Here is a 16,655-nt window from a genome sequence, read left to right as displayed (position 1 = left end):
GAAGGCAGCCCAAGATGGCGGTTGTACACGTCCTTGACGACTACTATCTAGCCATCACGGCTCTCATTACAGTAGCATACCAATTATTCTTCTTTTCAATAGCCTTTAGCTTCAAGTTTGACAAGCTCACCGGTAAGACCAATCCACACCCGGCCCTTCAAGGCTCACTCGATAAATCCACCAACTCACTCTACAAATGAACAATGAACATCAAAACTAACATCTCTCACAGACTTTGCCGGCGGCACAAATTTCGTCGTCCTGGCCATAATCACCCTCGCCATCAGCGGCCACAACCATGCGCGCCAAATCGTCGCCTCTATCTTCATCATGCTCTGGGGCGCCCGCCTCTCGGCCTTCCTCCTCTTCCGCATCCTCAAGACGGGCAAGGACGACCGCTTCGACGACAAGCGCGACAAGTTCTTCCCCTTTCTTGGCTTCTGGATCTTCCAGATGATCTGGGTCTGGACCGTCTCCCTGCCCGTCACCGTGCTTAACTCGCCCAACGTCACGCGCTACCCGCAGCACGACTTTGGTACCGGTCGCGACATTGTCGGCGTCATCTTCTTCGTCGTCGGCTTCGTCATGGAGTCGGTCAGCGACGCGCAAAAGTACGTCTTCCGCAGGGACAACCCGAGCCGCGAGGCCATTTGCGACAAGGGCTTCTTCAAGCTCTCGAGGCACCCCAATTATTTCGGCGAAATCATTATTCAGTTCGGTAAGTTCACACTGCCACTCAATGCCAAGTGATACCACCTCACACAATGCCAATCTTCTCCCCCATGCTTTGTCAGCGCAACGAAGTAAACCAAAACCAAGTCATGAGAGAGTCCTTGGCTAACACAGCATCCAACGTCTAGGCATCTACATGATCGCCGTCTCGGCAGCCGCCGACGGCTACGTGGGCGGCCAAGCCTTCAAGGCACTCTACGCCACCATTCTCGGCCCCTTCTTCCTGACGCTGCTCCTCATGTTCGTCTCGGGCCTGACTCTCCAGGAGCGTCCCGGCGCCAAGAAGCGCTACGAGAAGAACCAGAACTGGGAGGGCTATAAGCGCTACCTCGAGCGCACCAGCATCCTCATCCCCTTCCCGCCGCAGCTGTACGCCCGCATGCCGACGTTCCTCAAGCGCACCGTCTTCCTCGAGTTCCCCATGTACGTCTTCGACCCAGCCAAGCACTCCGACGCCGGGGCGCGCGCTGAGGAGGGCCAGCAGCACCAGCATGAGTCCGTTGCCAAGCCCGCGCACGGGAATGGAAGGCCGAGTGGTGAGGAGTCTCTCGTCGGACAGCGTTCGTGAGTTCTGCGAATGCCGAGGAATTAATCTGCGAAGAGAGCAGGCATATTGATGGCTTTTAAATTTCCATGTTTTGACGGCATTACGGCTTAGATGACTCTTTCTCGTAGTATTCCAATTTTGGGGGATATCATAGAACCGACTAATACTACCTTCGCCACCCCCAAGCTTATTAATTGTCCCAACCAAAGTACCTCTAGTGACCAGGCACAAGCAAACATCATTCCCAGCACTCGTCCGACGTGACACACGCCAGTCGTATCGCTCACATCAGTGAACAATGGCCTTCAGCGTCGTCCCGCTCAGCTCACACCGCCCGTCAACCGATACCGCATCTGCCAGCGTGCCTCCGCTACCGCGCAGGTCCGTCGGCTGATCCAGTGCCTCTTGCTGGTCGCCGTAGTCGGTATACTCTGCTTCCTCGCTGTGGTTCTCCGCGCCTTCGGGGATCGGCACCATGGCGTTCTTAGTCCAGATGTGGACGGCCGTCTTCCAGTCCAAGCCGTCGATGCAGCCGCCCTTTACGGAGACGACGTTCTTATCCTAGGTGGTCACCGAGCATTCAGTCTGCGTTCGTTTTGGGAGCCTGTTTCTGGTGTTACGGAAGGACATACCGGTGTTGCGTGGATTAGTCTGGTTCCGCAGTTGCGGCAAAAGTAACTGTCACATAACTGTCAGTTCATAGATCCCAGATTTCTGTAAGGGAGGGTGTCTACTCACCAGTAGAGCGTAGCGCCGGACGCAGTTGGCCTCCTATTTGCTCATAAGTCAGTAATTCCTATATTTCCTTCACAACTCGCAACTCGTAACTCTCTCACTCTCGCTCTCACTGTCACAACCCCCTCCCACACCTATGACTCGAATGGGTGCTCCTTTCTTCTCTTCCTGCTCTGTATGTATAATACTCACGCGTAGACACCCATCAGATCAGCCTTTGGTAGCTTAAATTTGGGGAAGATTGCAGACGTCCCGAACGCGGAACCCGTTTGCCTTTTACTGGAAACCAAAAACGGCTCAAGTCAGCATGACTGCGGCCACTAATCGACGAAGGAGAGTATGAAAGTTGTTGAACGTGCCATTCTTCGCAGTGGCATATATAGAGGCGGAGAGGTTGCGGCAGCGGCGTCTTGAAGGACACGGCTCCGCATTGGCATCGGGCGTCCATCTTAGATAGGTCGGAGTTGAAAGTTGCGTAGTACAGTTGAGGTACTCCGTAGTGCGTGAGCGGGTCAATAGTGATAGCGGCAGTGTGACGTCAGATTGTCCCTTCAAATGCCGAGTGAGATCTCAACTAGAAGGTTGGCAATCCTTTCAGGTACCGAGGACGTCTGGTAGGCCGGCTTCCAGTCAAGACTCAAATGGAATAAGAATAGGGAAAAGAGAGTAGATCCAAAGTCCCACGTGTAAGTGTTGTAAGGAGAAACCAATTCCTCAGGATGATGTGTGAGGAGTCAGCAATCAAGTTCGTCCGAAAGGGGAATCCTCCCGTCTTTTATGTACCTAGTGACTCCCCCCCAAAAACCACATGACACACACAGCTAATGCATGCAAAACGACTACGGCCTATCTACGCAGACACCGATTCCTCTCTACGAACAACCCGACGTCGGGGTGGGAAATACAACTCAATACGCGTCTCAGCGCGATATCGAAAGCATGCAAGGACACTAATTGCTGCGACTTGCAGCGGTGACCGGGGTTGGGAGGAGGGACGTGAGTCACGGCCGGGGTGGTGTGGGAGAGAGGAGGGGAGTGCGGGGCGGGCTGAGGCGGATGGTCGGGGGACGAGACAGGCTCTTGGAGCGAGACTGGCGCGAAGTCACATGGTTAGCGGCCCTGCTTGACCGGGTTTTGTTGCGGAGCTATCCGTATTTCGCGAGATAGATACTCCAAAAGTACTAACATGCCTTCGGCTTCGGGTTAGGTTGAAAGTTCACTCAGAATTTCGGGGTTATATTCGCGGAACAAAAAGCAGTTGAGCGTGTTGGGTTGCAACCGCACATAGGTAGGAGCCGCCTCGATGCTCGACTGTACAATTGACTCTCTTGGGCTCAACGACCAAGGAGTACGCCGGCTCCATTAGATGGATATGGGAGACTTCAGAAAGAAGGAGGAATGCTAAATGTATATTCTGCGTGTAGTACCTCAGAACAGCATTCGTTGTTCAAGACGTCAAAGAGTCAGAAAGTAGATGAACTGCAGAGAGCCTCTGACCGCCTTGCTCCGATTGGCCAATGTCTCGCGAACAGTTCCTTGCACACTGGCGGGACCTTTCCGCGCTGAGTGGATGTCCATTTCGACGTCACATCACTCATCCCAGTCGAACTAAACATTGAACCGCACCGAGCCGCGACAGAAGAAATCAGTTTGCAATGTATCAGGGTCTGATTACCTTTCTATCTCATCTGAGTCATTAGGAGCCCTTCCTTGGCCAACGTCTAACGGTCTAGAGCCTCGTCAGCTCGCACGCCCGTGGGTATCTCTCTCTATAACTTTTCCGGGTTCCGAGACGATTTTGAAATCTCCAATCTATCCGTATCATCCAGGGCAGGTCCACCGACGTCGTTGCAAATATCCGTGGTCGAGTATCAGCTGCGACTAGTAGACATCCAAGATGATAGGTCTAGTGGCTCGCCCATGAATAGCGAGGTCAACCCAAATCCCGAATCTCCCCAATAGAAAACCCCCATGGCCGTAAATTCAATCCATCGTATCCCATAGCCCCGTGAATGCTTTGCTGCTGAACAGTCGAATAGTTGGCAGGTCGAATGAAGTCGATGACAAGGCCCAAGCGGTAGATCCGGTTCCCAAAGAAGATCCAGTTCCTCCACAGAGTCTTTGTTCATCGACTTGGCAATGCGCCCACAAGCAAACTTGATTTAGCAAGACAGGCCACGGTCGCGGGTCATGACCTTCTTCTGACGAGGGCCGGCCATTTTCATATTACGGGCTGGGAGGAACGGCTTGTACTTCTTGTCGAAGACGCCGCCGGGAACCCACTCCTCCTCGGTGTGGAGACGGCTCCAGATGGCGTTGAGCTTGGTATTGTTCTCAACATCGATGCCAAGGAAGTCGACGCTGTCGCGTCTGTCGGGGGTGATGAGGATGGTGATCATCTTGGGTCCATCGATGAAGAGGAAGATCAGGATGCGGATGATGGCAACAGATAAGTAGCCAATGAGGAGGGCAATGGGCTTGACAACCATCCAAACAGTACCCTTAATGATATCGGCGACAGTCGGGTTCATCGACATCAAGAAGAGAGTGATGAGGATAAGAACCGGAATGCGGACCTCAGGAGACCAAGCAGTAGAATAGTCAATGCTGAACTCAGGGCAATGGGGATGGAAGCGACCGCGCATAATGTGACCGTTCATTTTCACTGCAAATGGTAAGTATTTGTTCAAAGTTAAGGATTTCTTCTGGCTTCAACTTACCAGATATTTTGTGAGTAGTTGACGTGAATGTAAGGTTCTCGCGATGTTCTTTGAGGGGAATGTATGTGATCTCTTTGACGAGAACACAGGAATCTGTGACCTTGTTAGCGACCTCTCATATCCAGGAATGCCACTTTTGTCGTACTAGGGAATATGGCCTTGACAAGAAATTCCTTCGTCGTCAATCGACCTAAGCAGCGCCTGAAAGTCGCAAGTAGGAGCGGTCGGTATCCTGTAAGGTGAGGATATTGTGTAATATTGCAAGTAGGCAATGCGTACAAGAAGATGATGCTTGAGGAGAAAGGCCGAGGGTCCAAGAGAAGGGAAGGGGCGGGAGGTGGAGTGGGAAGAGGAATCTCTTGGTAGCAGGCGACTGGCTGCTTTGGTGAGAGAAAAAGAAGAAAAAGAAGAGCAGTTGGATTTTCTTCGAAGTGGGCAAGGAAAGAAGAAGGTGAGGCCGGCCGGGTCAACTTCAGATGGAAAGACGGCAGGAGCAAATAATAGCACCTACCTTTGGTCTTGAACAGTGAATATTGGGTCTTGCCTCATTCACCTTTTCAGGAGGAGCCTGAGGTATTCATAACAATAGAGATCCCATTCCTAATGACCATAACCCGGACTGTACATTGCCTGATGCCATACTCCCAGTTGCATCCCCAGAACGCCAGGCGCTTCATCCCGTGGTCACTTATTCATTCGACTCCATCTTCGTCTTTCCATCCCATGGACCAAAAGCTTCTCTCCTCTTTCGTCATTCGTGGCTTGGACTTTGAGTGTCAGTAGCCAACAGCCATCACCCTGAAAGCCATATATCCCAGTCTATGCTTGAGTAATACTCAGCAGGGAGCTCAACACTGCGCAGTGCCATCAAAGACTTGCCTTTTCGATCCATTATCCTCCTCGAGCTTCTCAACACACCTCACCACGACGAGGCTGTCCTCCCCCTCCTTACCGACGTTGAGCATCTTTCCAAGCTCAGCACACCACTCGAGCTTTTCCCCATCGCCCCAATCTAGCACCGAAAGCTCGACCTCCAGCCTTCTCAACGCCCTCAGCTTTCGCAGCCCTTCCTCGATCCATTCTGGCCTGGGATTGGGCCGTGTCGTCTTGGAGCCCAGCCCCATGGCCTGGGCCTCTGCATTGTTCTTCAGCGCGGAAAAGGGGGCAGTGGGTTCGAATATCCCACCTCCTATCAGGATCTTGAGCCTCAGCCCCCGCAGCCCGAAGGACCAATGCTCACACAACTCAATCCACTCCTTCAGCGCTGGGCCCGTACAGTCCCGCCCGAGCATCTCGAGCCTCGCCCACCGCATCTCATCCCGCTGCCATGGCCGCAGACCGCGCGTGAAGGCCCGCGCAGCCCAAAGTCCTGAGGAGAACCAGTTGACAAAGACGAACTCGTTCGTGTGGAAGGGGTAGGACCGGCACTCGTTGTAAATTTGCCTATTGGTCTCCAGGAGCGCCGAGGGGATACCAGAGATTGGACGGTTCGGTGATAGCAGCGATGGCTCTTCGGACTTTTGGTCTCTGTCGGAATCGTCCTCTTCTCCTGCAGGTTGGCCGATGGCTTTCACAATTTTCCCTGGTACGGCACAATCCTCAGTTTCCACTCCGAGGGGGTTGACGGGCCTCAAGAAGTACGCACTATGTATTGGATTCGGATACCACGGCGCGAGCTGCGCGTGCTCTACTGGATGTGCCACGTGGACCCAGCCGTATATCTGGAGGCGGACTTCAAGGGGCAGGCCGAGGAGATGCAACTCGTTCTTCGACACATCCATGGCGGCGGTAGTAGTCTCACCTGGGATTGCGAATGTGGTTTGTATTACCGAGGCGAATGAAGCGACGTCCAGTTGGCCATCCGCGGGTTCTTGGACAAGGTGAGAATCGACGAGATCCAGGGTCCAGCAAGTATATGTGGCTTCAAGCGGGGACCGTGGTTGTCGGGTCCTAGATGGTTCAGTAATCACAGTCGCGAGATGTTGTGAATGTCATCACGGAATCTCAGTGGGCTTTCGGAAAACGATGAATAAGCTTAAGCAATCGAAACAAGGCAATGGGCGCGCCTGTACAACATATACTACGACCACCACTGAGTCTCACTCATCGCCCAAACCAGCTACCCAGCAGAGAAACGTCAGGGCTGGGCCGGAGTCCAGCGTTTGGAGCTCCCCAATGGCTCCAGCGACCGTCGTAAGCCAGCCATGTAAAAGAGGGGGAAACCAGGCCCATTGGCCCGCTGGATCAGGATCGGATTCCTTAATGGGCAGAACGAGTGAAGGACAGGTAAGCTGACACTTGCAGCAGTAGCAGTACGCACGCAACGCGAAGAGGAAAGCAACCAACAGCACAAAGGAAAGCCGGGGTGCTACCCCCGATACAGACGAGCCAAGCCAGACCGAGAGCAGACCCAACCCCCCCTGGCCAGGTCTTACATCCAACCTTGGCGAGATGTCAGCCCTACTAACATCCATCCGCGATATACTAATCGAACGCCATGGTTGGTGATCTTACGATACGGAGTGACGGCAAGAGGAGAAAGGCTTAAAGCACATGACTGCGGGGCACTCGACATAATCCATGCTCGCACTCGCTCGCAACTTTTCGTAAGTTCTCCGTTCCAGGGGAAGAAAAGAGAACGGTCGTTCAAGCATACCTAGGCAAGCTAGGTAGCTTCTCCCCGGCCCCTCTTTACTTCCTCTCCTCCTCGGATTACTCCCCCCACTTTCAAGGGATGAACCCGGCCGGCGGCTCCAACCAAAACCAACATACCAACCACAGAATTCAGGCCGATCTTCCGCGAACAACAACCCCTTCCGAGACAACAAGCTTCCACATCGGTCACAACAGAAACCACTGGTGTCGAGATGTTCGGAGAACATAGGGGGGGAGTTACCTCTTAAACCTCACCGCAAAATCAGTTTCCAGACTTCTGTACAGTACGAGAAACTCAAAGCATAGCGCCCTCCCCGCACCGGTTCGTCCGCGCCGCCGTCGCACTGGTGTCCGCCACGTGGAGAAGCCCGTTGCTCAGCTTGACGATGGTGGCATCGTAGTGAGTGTCATGTGCCAGACCTATTAACCTTTTTGCTCGTACTCAGAGCCAAAAAACCTCGGGGTCCGCCCAAGACGCCGCACCTTTCACTCATATGCTCATACTTACATCCTTCACTAATAGACTGCACGTGTATTATAAGATTGGGTTTCATGCCTCACGAAGGGGCACTTTTAGCATTAGCTATACTTTGAAAGGGGCTATCCTATCTTTGTTCATCGAAAACGTCCTCTACAACCTCTCCCCTCTCGCCCACTATCCTGAATTACATAGCCAGGAGTGTATGTGTTGGGCGAGCAGCAGCCTAGCAGGTCTCCCAAGGACCCTCCTTTTCCGAATTCTTTCTTCGACTTCATTCGCGTGACGTTAAAACAACAGTAAAACCCACCTCCTCCGGTCAAAATCTCCTCGAATTTCCATTCTCTCATGCTTCGCGTGCAAAACTCCTCGAGCAAAATTAAACGCCCCAAGGCTGTAGAGACCGAGCGAGCCCCCATTCTATAAAACCCATGCTTGGGAACAGTAAAAAAGTCCCACAGGTGGGAAGGGTGTATAGTATATACGTCAAGTGACAAAACACGAAAAACAAGGAAGAAAAAAAAGTAGACCTCTTTTTTGTTGTCATCTTCGTCAACGTCCCAAAACTCGCAGAACACATAAATGCAAGCAAAGCCGCCCCGAGGACAGCAGGGGTATCAAAACTCTCTTCCAGTGATGAAGGAGAGGGTTGTGTGGTGTTGTCGTTTCAAGATTATACACATCTTTTGGGGGGGAAAGTTGGATTCGAAACTTTTCTAGGCCTCAAACCGAGTTTAAGAGAAGTCGTCGTCTCCATTGCTGACCATTCGGTCGACGCGCTGGACCAGCTCCTTGGTCTCCCGAGCAATTTCGAAAGCAATGGGAGGTAGGGTCTGCGTCCACATCCTCCACTCGCGATCGTTGCGCCCGGTGGCACCGACATCTTGGCCGCGGTCTATGTCCATACCACGATCGCTGGCTTCCAAAAGGCGGTCCCGGCAAGCGACAAGTCTGGTAATCATGCTGCCATTGCCAGATGCCTCGGTTTCGCCAATGACCTTGTCGACAACCTCTACGATGCCGTTGATCTCGGATGTAATCTGGTTGATGGCGGCATCGCTTCGGATGGAGCCGACCAGGTTCTGGATGTTTTGAACCAAGATCGCGGTCTGGTCCTCGAGATAGATCTTGAGATCTTCAGCCCGATTGTCCTGTTGTCGCATAGCGTTACCGTAGCCATTGGCTGGCCCGTTCTGGTTCATGCCCGCGAACCCACCCATCCCGTTCATACCGTTCATACCATTGGCGCCCCGGGCTTGGTTGTAGGCGTCCGCAGACTGGCGAGGAGAGTTGATGGGGCTGTAAGCGGAGGAGTCCATACTGGTTCGGCCACCGCCAAGCCCACGAAAAGGTGCGGGTGCCTGTCCCAATGGCGGCAAAGACTCCTGGATGATCGACTCCTGTCTCGAGGCCGTTCTAGGGGAGAAGAAACCGGTCGAGTCAACGGGAGTGATTGTGCCGTCATCCTCATCCTCGAGTTCGCCAGCGGGCGTGGATCGAATCTTTGCGACTCGGAGGAGATCGACAATAGCGGCAACCAGGTGAGTGGCGGCGGCGTCGAGGAGGGAAACTGGCGTGATGCCTGCTGACGAGGCAAAGTTCTTTGATGTCGTGATGAGGTGGTTGGCCGTCGAAGAGATCTTGCCCTTGAGCTTGGAACGCTGCTGCGCGAGCTCCTCGTTGGTAGCGACACCCTCGTCGATATCCTTAGTAATTCGGCGAACGCTGACAACGACTTGCTTCATAGCGTCAATGACGGTGTCCGGGTTCTCCGCGCGCGCGCGTTGGAGGAGTTCGTCGATGGCGATCTGGAATTTGGTGACGTGGACATCCTTAACTGCGCCTCCATCCTGTGCAAATCCCTTTTCTCTAATGTACTTTGAGGCATCTTGCTCGACGGTTAGTCCCAGTGAAGAGGCACGCATGCTGCGAAGTTGTGTCTTTGTTCGTGCGTAGCGATTGCGCCAGTCGCGAACCTCTGCTTCCAGCTGCTCAATTGTCTTCTCCAGCTCCTCCTGCTTCTGCCAAGTTGAACCGCTCTGTTGTGAAAGCATCTTCATTTCGCGGAGGAATTCCCGAGCCTCGCGTCGAGCCTCTTCCGTAACCTGTTGCTGCTCCTGTAGAGACTGGCGAAGTTGCTGGTTTTCCATTTGCAGCTCCCTATCTGCATTGCCAGAGTTGGCTGCACCTGCAGCCGCACTAGACAAGCGCAACTCATCCATCTGGTCTCTCAATTGCCGAGATTCGTTAGCGTGTTCGTCCCGCATGCGATCCAGCTCCTGCTTCAACGACGCGTTAAGATCTTGAGCCTCGGCGAGCTTGTTCTCCAGGCCAAGACGCAGGTCGCTAAATTCCTTCTTCTCCATATTCGCGGCTGTTGACCGTGATCTTTCTCCATCCAGAACGCTGTTCAATTCGTCGTCCTTCTTCTTCATGGCATCCTCCATAACGTCAAGCTTTTCCCGCAGATCGCGGACTTGAGTCTGGTATTCGTCCAAAAGCTTCTTGTCGGCCTGTCATAGTTGTTAATGTCTCCACTCGATACGAGAATATTTTGGGTAAAGATCACCTCTGATGCTACCGCGCTCCGCTCCGTGACTTCGCTTCTCTTGCTACGATTAGTCGCGGTTCGTTCGAGGCCGAAAGCTTCCTCGTCTTCGTTCGGGCTGCCATCGTCGTCTTCTTCCACCATTGTACTTTTATTCGGCACGATTGTATTGCTCTGAAATTGTTTTTGCATCGGCCGGTTGTAGTCGCCATTCGGAGGCATACCAGGTGATGGAGGCACTCCGTAAGGGTCGGGCGGTGGTGGTCCTCCTCTCATAGAGCTCGCGTCTGAGGGCCGCCTCATCCGACTTTGACTCCTGGGATAGCCATTCCCGTTGACTGTCGCCTGCGAGCGGACCGATACGGGGCTACCCACTCTAGGGATGTCTCCAGCGGCAAAGCGGGGAAACCTCCTCTCCAGTTCGCAAAAGACGTCAGTTGCAAGATCACGAAAGCGCGGGGGCCCAAGGGATGACAGTTTTTGCCTGGCCTGGTTGCGTTTGGGATGGAAGTTGGATTCGGGCATCAGGTAAGGGGGTGGCCCCTGACCGCCAGGACCCGAAGGTCGGCGACCGAGGGATTGTCTCCGCAAAAGTTCGTCAAAGACATCGGTACTGAGTTCGAGAAACTGGACAGACGATAGGCGCAACAGCTTGTCGCGGGCCTTATTCGGGGGTGTTGGTTTCCCGCCTGAACCGCCATTTAGGTAGTTTTTCAAAGCGACGTAATGCTCGCCCAGTATGCCCTCGGCTTGCTCCTCGCGGATACTTCGTCCGCTCTCGCTCCTCGCATACATATTGGTGCCATTGCTGGATCGGCCGACAGAGGGCGGCGGCGAGGGACCGCCGGCGCTCCGGGGACCGGGGGGGAAATTGCCATTCATGGCTCCGTTGGAGCCTCCTGAATTCGGGGGTGATACGATGTTGCCGCGGTTTTTTGCGTACGGGTCGTCGTTGATGTTCGGGTATTTGCCAACAGACCACTCGCTTCCACCTAGAGAGACAGGTGAGAGAGGCGCATTGCGACCATTCATGGTAGACCTGGGCAAGTTTTGAGGGGGAGTATGTTCGCGCGTAGATGAGCGGCAGGCTGTCGAAAGAACAGAGACGCGGCGCAGCGAACAAAGGGAGTATCGAAATCGAGAAGGAGGCCTAGGTCGAGGTCGAGTTCGAGGGTCGGGTATTTCAATTCGGTCGGGGATAGTAGCAGCTGAACGGGTTTTCTTCTCCTCCTTCGTACTACACACTCGCCTGACGTGTGGGACAGAATGCTAATCCAATCAGGTATACGCTCGTACCCAAAACCAAGGCGGAAACCCAAAAGCCAACCTAAATACGTATTGTCGCAGAACCTTTCTCTCGCTTTCTGTATTTGGAGTATGCCGGTTAAAGGTTGGGCGGGTGTGCCAACAGGACTGCGTGCGGTTCAGGTTCAGGTTCAAGAGACGGGGTGGTGAATAAAGAAAGTATTGGAGACGGTCGAGGAATGTGTCGCAGGCTGGTAGTGAGATATTGCGGTAGAGGGGCGGGAAAGGAAGAAAGGGGTTCTTGTTTCTTCCAATCCGTTGTCTTTCAAGCGTCAATGTACGGACAGGCGGCGGATGCGACACGGCATGACAGGGCGGGAGGATGAAATGTCGTGTCAAAGGGGGATATTCTGACGGTGGTGGATGCAGAGAAAAAGCAAATGCCGCAGAAAAGACGTGGGACAAGATGCAAAGGGCGGCTAGGTGCAGTTGCAGTTGCAGTTGCGGTTGCGGTTGCAGCAGAGACAAAGCGCAAGGCGAATTAGAATAAGGTATCGGTAAGGTATGGAGGTAAGGTAGTGTGGGAAGAAAGGTTGAAAGAGCAACTGGCGACCTTGAAAGTAGAGCAGAAACTCGAGAGCAACGCAAAACAGAGCGCATGCAGCAAGGCCAACAACGTACGGATAGAGAAGCAGAACAAGAGCAGAATCCGCGACGGAGGTGGTGAAGCATGAAACGTCGAGGTGACTGGCTGGGATGCCTCGACCAATGGAACCAATCGATGAAGCGGAAGGAGGAGCTGCTGGGGCCCTGCCGCCCTTGGGGTTGGGTGCAAAAAAAGGGGCGTGGATGGGCGAGTCCAGTGGATTTTGGGGGATGCACTGGGGGGAGGGGGGGGGGGGACTTGGGAGGATCTGGGCCACGAACTACGTTGTGTGGTGTACTTTTGTGGTGTGGTTGCTATGGGAAGATACAAGTAGACAAGTAGAGGACCCGCGAGTCGCTTGGGTACCTACCTTACCATAGGTAGCGGGTAGGTAGGAACATTTAATGGACTGAACGCACTGATAATGGTTGTGGGCAGCATTTGCAGTGGTAATGGACTGCTCTGGGCGCTAGAGCTTGTCCTCACCTTAGCGCTGTCCGCTGTTGCTGGAGGGAACCTACCTCAAGTACCTTACTCCGTACTGTAAAAGGGAAGGACTTGCTAGAAGATACAAGTTACAACCACCCAGGTATCTCGAGGAGGAAGAGAGAGGAACGCACGCACGGCAACCTTAGTGGAAGGGGGAAGGGCGCCGCTGCCGGGAAGGGGTAAGGGGGGTGGAGGAGGGGAAATGACGCTGGAGAACACAGCCCGCCGTTGTCATGTCTTGTCCCTCTTGTAGATATGTATCCTTGGGTGCATCAGACACCCCATCATGGCTGGAGAATGCATCGCGTGGTACTTGCGAAATTGCCCATGATGATATTGCGACTCTCCACCGTGGTTGTGCGATGATCAATCTCTTTTGGGTCACCTCCGGGGATCATGTTGGGGGCCACTTGCCCCAATGTCCATGTTCATACTTCATCGCCCATCAGCAATGATGACTTTTTCTGGACGATCCACGCATAATGGTGGTGATAGTACCGAGTAAGGGGCTTTTTTACCGGTAGATGAGTCCGTACGTTATCACACCGTCCAACTATTCGTTCCGTGGCCCAAAGCATACGTACAACCACAGCTACTGATGCGATACCTTCGAAATGGCAGCGTCCCAGCGGATGGAGGGAGCCAGCTCAGACCATCCCAAGCACCAAACACTTGTTTCTTCTTCCCCGTTGGAGGGAGAGACAGGAGCTCAAAGTTATCCCCGTTGTCGGGCCTCATCCTCAAAGACCAAGCCAAAGACCAACCCAAAGTTGCACAAGTGACTCGAGTCGAGGTTAGATAAGGCAAGTGCCGTTACATGGACGCGCAGCTCCCACAAAGCCAGAGATCGGTCAAAACAAGCTAACCCTGGTGGATACCGGAAGAGAGAAGCCTATCGCCATGGGCTAAAAGTCTCGTCCTACATGTTCATTTCCAGCTTGGAATGCCCGCGCCGCAGGTCCCTCCGAGTCCCCATCCATCCCCGGTCCAGCTGAATCTCTACAAGACTGAGCTGGACTGGTTGATGTTGCTGGCAGATCGGTGTCCGGCCTGATTGGAAAAGGTCTGCAAAGGGGATAAGACACAATGGTCTTTTGCACGAGACAAATTCAAAGACACGGCACGATTCAAGACATACAGATGAATGTGCGGATATTCTACCTTGGACCCTGACTAACAAGGACTAAACGAGAAATATCCGAATGCCTCCTACTGATAATTATAGAGACGCAGAATCCTGATTCCCATCATCAAGATTGCCCCAACCTTGCTGCGCCATCAGCGTCTTGATGGGTAACTTGGTAAGTGGATTTCACTACCACATTACGCGGGTATTGGCAAGCACAGAATCAGGGTCAGGAACGGTTCATCACTGATGATACTTATACCCATTATTACACAGTATTTCGTAGGGAATTACCATACAGACTGGAGAGTAAACTGAGCTTTTGGAGGTAACCACTGCAACTTTGACGTTGTACGTACCGTCCCGGTAGACCGCGAATGATTCGCGGGTTCATCCACAAATCCTACCTAGAACCGCCCATTCGGCAGCGGCAAGGAAGTGCTCCTTTCTCTCTTGCCTGTCACTGGCAATTGCTGTTATTGCCGAAAAACAGTCTGCAGTCCATGGCTCCTCCCACGTCTCTCAGCTGAAAGATACATTGAATACTGCATTGAGAGACATGTACCTCAAACGACCCTATCCTCTTCTACCTACCTACATCATCATCATTATCACATTGATTCCGTCAATCCATCGGCACATCCATCCCGTCCGCCTCACGTCGACATCCTCCTTCTCTTTGTTGCGGATAATGGACTTTCAGGAACCGGCCCTCATTCATGCAACCCTGCAGGCCCAGATCTCCAGGGCCAATGCAGCCTCCATCACCCCTGAGCAACTGTTCTACCCATGCCGTGATGGCGCGGCCTTTCCACTACCCATTGGTTCATCACACCTGGCGCGCGCTAGCAGCAAAATTCAAAGGTGGATTTGCTCCAGGGCCCGGCCTGTCACTCGACGGTGGCAGTGTCTGTGGGAAATGGGATAAGAATTGGAGACCACGACAAGGACCTCACTGAGCTTTGGGCATGGGCATATCCGGACAAGAGACGTGCCTTGCGGCTTGCCCTCCCTTCTATCCCCTGCCCTTACTGACATGGATAGATTTTAAGCATGGTGGAGATGCGATTTGCTTGCATCCTTGCACAAGGGGGTGCCGGGTCCAGCTCGACAGTCGCCTACCTTTTCGAGACGAGTCCTTTCTAAGCCGCGGGATGCTGGCACGCTGGCTGGCGAGCGCGGCAGGACGAGGCATTAGCTTTGCCTCTGCAGCCCCTTGACGAGCTGTCACCGTTGCTTGTCGTCCGTCTCTGCCCTTCAGATTCCGCCCTACCTGTTATCCGTACGCATGCGGACGTCTCTGACAACCCCAGACTCTTGGCTCAGCCTTTACCAGCTTCTGTGGCCAGACAATCGGGAGACTCTGAGGCAAGCAAGTTGCAAAACCATGAATCACAACGGAAGAATGCATGTTCAGGAACAGTTCCATCGCGACAACATGCCGTTGCTTGGTGCTCGCTGATGAGCGCTCGCCCATACTTCCAGAACGGGATGTGCCTTGTACGCGTCCCGTTCAGCCGCCGCTACCTCTCTCCCCATACCTGGTTCTTCTGCCCGGACAACCGGTGCGTAAACCTCGCCGGCCCCCATGCAACGTTTTATTGCGCCTAAGATTACATCTCATCTTGCCCGCCCTGCACTTCCTACTTTGGTTCGACAAACACTCTGCTCACCAGAGTCTCGACTGGTCTAGTTCTCTTGGAATCACAAAGAGGGATCCATTCCTCTACTCTATAGATCCAGATCCCCAATCTGGCACCCATCTCGAAGGCGTCTGCCTCCACTCTTAGGCCAGCTGCCCAGCACCATTACCGCGCCGCGATCATCCTGCCATCAGTGCTTTCCAGCGCACGCGTGCTCACGGCGACATTTGAATACACACCCTAATTCGGTACCGGTAGCATCTTGTGCTCACTCTCCCGAGCCAGGCGCTCCGGGGTGGGAGAGACCCGGCCACGAGGTGAGGCTCAAAGAGGGACATGTGACATTGCAAGGTACCTTCAGACCGCATAAACCCCTCCCGTTGCCCGACCCGACCACCCTGAGGGCCTGAGACGGGAATGAAGCTTGGCCATGCCATCGCACATTCGACGGGCTGAGATGGCCTCGCCGGGTGTTCGCTGAGTTACACGAGGATTCGCGGATACGATCTTTACGGTACGCGGGCTCGCGTACGCGACCCCCACCGCTCCAAGACTTCCTAGCCCTGGGCTGTCCGGTTCATCCGCCTGCAATCTACGGATACAGGCTTTGCCAGTTCCCCAGCACGACGAGGCCTGGACAGCCTTCTTGGAGATTGGAATCTGGTGACACCGGAGAACAAATCCTGTTTGGGGCACAGAGTTATCCTCGTTATGACAATGCCATTGTGCGCGAAACTCAGTGCGCCGCGGCGACAGTCAACTGCTGCCGTCTAGCCGGAGGATATTCCGATTACTGTGCTACGCGCAGTGACGCAAGCTGATGAGAAGGTCACTAAAGTCCGGTTTATCACTGAGCGTTAGCAATAGTGCAGCGTATTATTGCCAGGAAGCCACCCCGAAAAGCTTCTAGAAGGCCGTGTGTTCAACGCAACCTCACGGTCCGTGGCATAATAGTCTATTGAATCACACAGATCTCCCGGGCCACCACATATCCCGAACACACACTAACTACGGGATAGTCAAGCCCCCCAGAGTTGGAAGGGCTGCAGGGCCGCCGTTGGAACTTGAAGATATGGGAGGGATCGAGCCCC

The 16,655-nt window shown here is 53.7% G+C and overlaps 9 protein-coding genes across 9 annotated transcripts; 4 read left to right on the top strand and 5 right to left on the bottom strand.

Moving 5' to 3' along the window:
• Positions 1-14: 14 nt before the first annotated feature.
• On the top strand, positions 15-1,300 carry CLUP02_13942 (uncharacterized protein; the record flags this gene model as incomplete). Its single annotated transcript, XM_049292877.1, has 3 exons — positions 15-132; positions 233-718; positions 861-1,300. 3 exons carry the CDS (start codon positions 15-17, stop codon positions 1,298-1,300), a joined length of 1,044 nt encoding a protein of 347 aa, XP_049150023.1.
• Positions 1,301-1,567: 267 nt separating this feature from the next.
• On the bottom strand, positions 1,568-2,220 carry CLUP02_13941 (glutathione-dependent formaldehyde-activating enzyme; the record flags this gene model as incomplete). The annotated part of the gene is made up of 4 exons (XM_049292876.1): positions 1,568-1,840; positions 1,912-1,957; positions 2,018-2,050; positions 2,207-2,220. 4 exons carry the CDS (start codon positions 2,218-2,220, stop codon positions 1,568-1,570), a joined length of 366 nt encoding a protein of 121 aa, XP_049150022.1.
• Positions 2,221-2,838: 618 nt separating this feature from the next.
• CLUP02_13940 (uncharacterized protein) lies at positions 2,839-3,302 on the top strand (the record flags this gene model as incomplete). The annotated part of the gene is made up of 2 exons (XM_049292875.1): positions 2,839-3,123; positions 3,222-3,302. The coding sequence occupies 2 exons, from the start codon at positions 2,839-2,841 to the stop codon at positions 3,300-3,302; spliced, it is 366 nt and encodes a 121-aa protein (XP_049150021.1).
• An 874-nt stretch (positions 3,303-4,176) lies between these two features.
• CLUP02_13939 (uncharacterized protein) lies at positions 4,177-4,674 on the bottom strand (the record flags this gene model as incomplete). The annotated part of the gene is made up of 1 exon (XM_049292874.1): positions 4,177-4,674. One exon carries the CDS (start codon positions 4,672-4,674, stop codon positions 4,177-4,179), a length of 498 nt encoding a protein of 165 aa, XP_049150020.1.
• Positions 4,675-4,838: 164 nt separating this feature from the next.
• Positions 4,839-5,186, bottom strand: CLUP02_13938 (uncharacterized protein; the record flags this gene model as incomplete). Its single annotated transcript, XM_049292873.1, has 1 exon — positions 4,839-5,186. A coding segment is annotated over one exon (348 nt), but the record flags the coding sequence as incomplete, so codon positions are not given.
• A 396-nt stretch (positions 5,187-5,582) lies between these two features.
• Positions 5,583-6,966, bottom strand: CLUP02_13937 (uncharacterized protein; the record flags this gene model as incomplete). The annotated part of the gene is made up of 2 exons (XM_049292872.1): positions 5,583-6,684; positions 6,851-6,966. The coding sequence occupies 2 exons, from the start codon at positions 6,964-6,966 to the stop codon at positions 5,583-5,585; spliced, it is 1,218 nt and encodes a 405-aa protein (XP_049150018.1).
• A 502-nt stretch (positions 6,967-7,468) lies between these two features.
• On the top strand, positions 7,469-8,170 carry CLUP02_13936 (uncharacterized protein; the record flags this gene model as incomplete). Its single annotated transcript, XM_049292871.1, has 3 exons — positions 7,469-7,595; positions 7,656-7,789; positions 8,063-8,170. The coding sequence occupies 3 exons, from the start codon at positions 7,469-7,471 to the stop codon at positions 8,168-8,170; spliced, it is 369 nt and encodes a 122-aa protein (XP_049150017.1).
• A 431-nt stretch (positions 8,171-8,601) lies between these two features.
• CLUP02_13935 (uncharacterized protein) lies at positions 8,602-13,193 on the bottom strand (the record flags this gene model as incomplete). The annotated part of the gene is made up of 8 exons (XM_049292870.1): positions 8,602-10,380; positions 10,437-11,565; positions 11,630-11,652; positions 11,712-12,139; positions 12,274-12,586; positions 12,682-12,799; positions 12,931-13,057; positions 13,109-13,193. 8 exons carry the CDS (start codon positions 13,191-13,193, stop codon positions 8,602-8,604), a joined length of 4,002 nt encoding a protein of 1,333 aa, XP_049150016.1.
• Positions 13,194-15,209: 2,016 nt separating this feature from the next.
• On the top strand, positions 15,210-15,383 carry CLUP02_13934 (uncharacterized protein; the record flags this gene model as incomplete). The annotated part of the gene is made up of 1 exon (XM_049292869.1): positions 15,210-15,383. One exon carries the CDS (start codon positions 15,210-15,212, stop codon positions 15,381-15,383), a length of 174 nt encoding a protein of 57 aa, XP_049150015.1.
• Positions 15,384-16,655: the final 1,272 nt, after the last annotated feature.

This window comes from Colletotrichum lupini, chromosome 7, assembly GCF_023278565.1.
Source record: "Colletotrichum lupini chromosome 7, complete sequence".
Classification (NCBI taxonomy): domain Eukaryota; kingdom Fungi; phylum Ascomycota; class Sordariomycetes; order Glomerellales; family Glomerellaceae; genus Colletotrichum; species Colletotrichum lupini.
The sequence above is the reverse complement of the archived record's forward strand: the minus strand, read 5'-3'. Positions and strand labels throughout refer to the sequence as shown.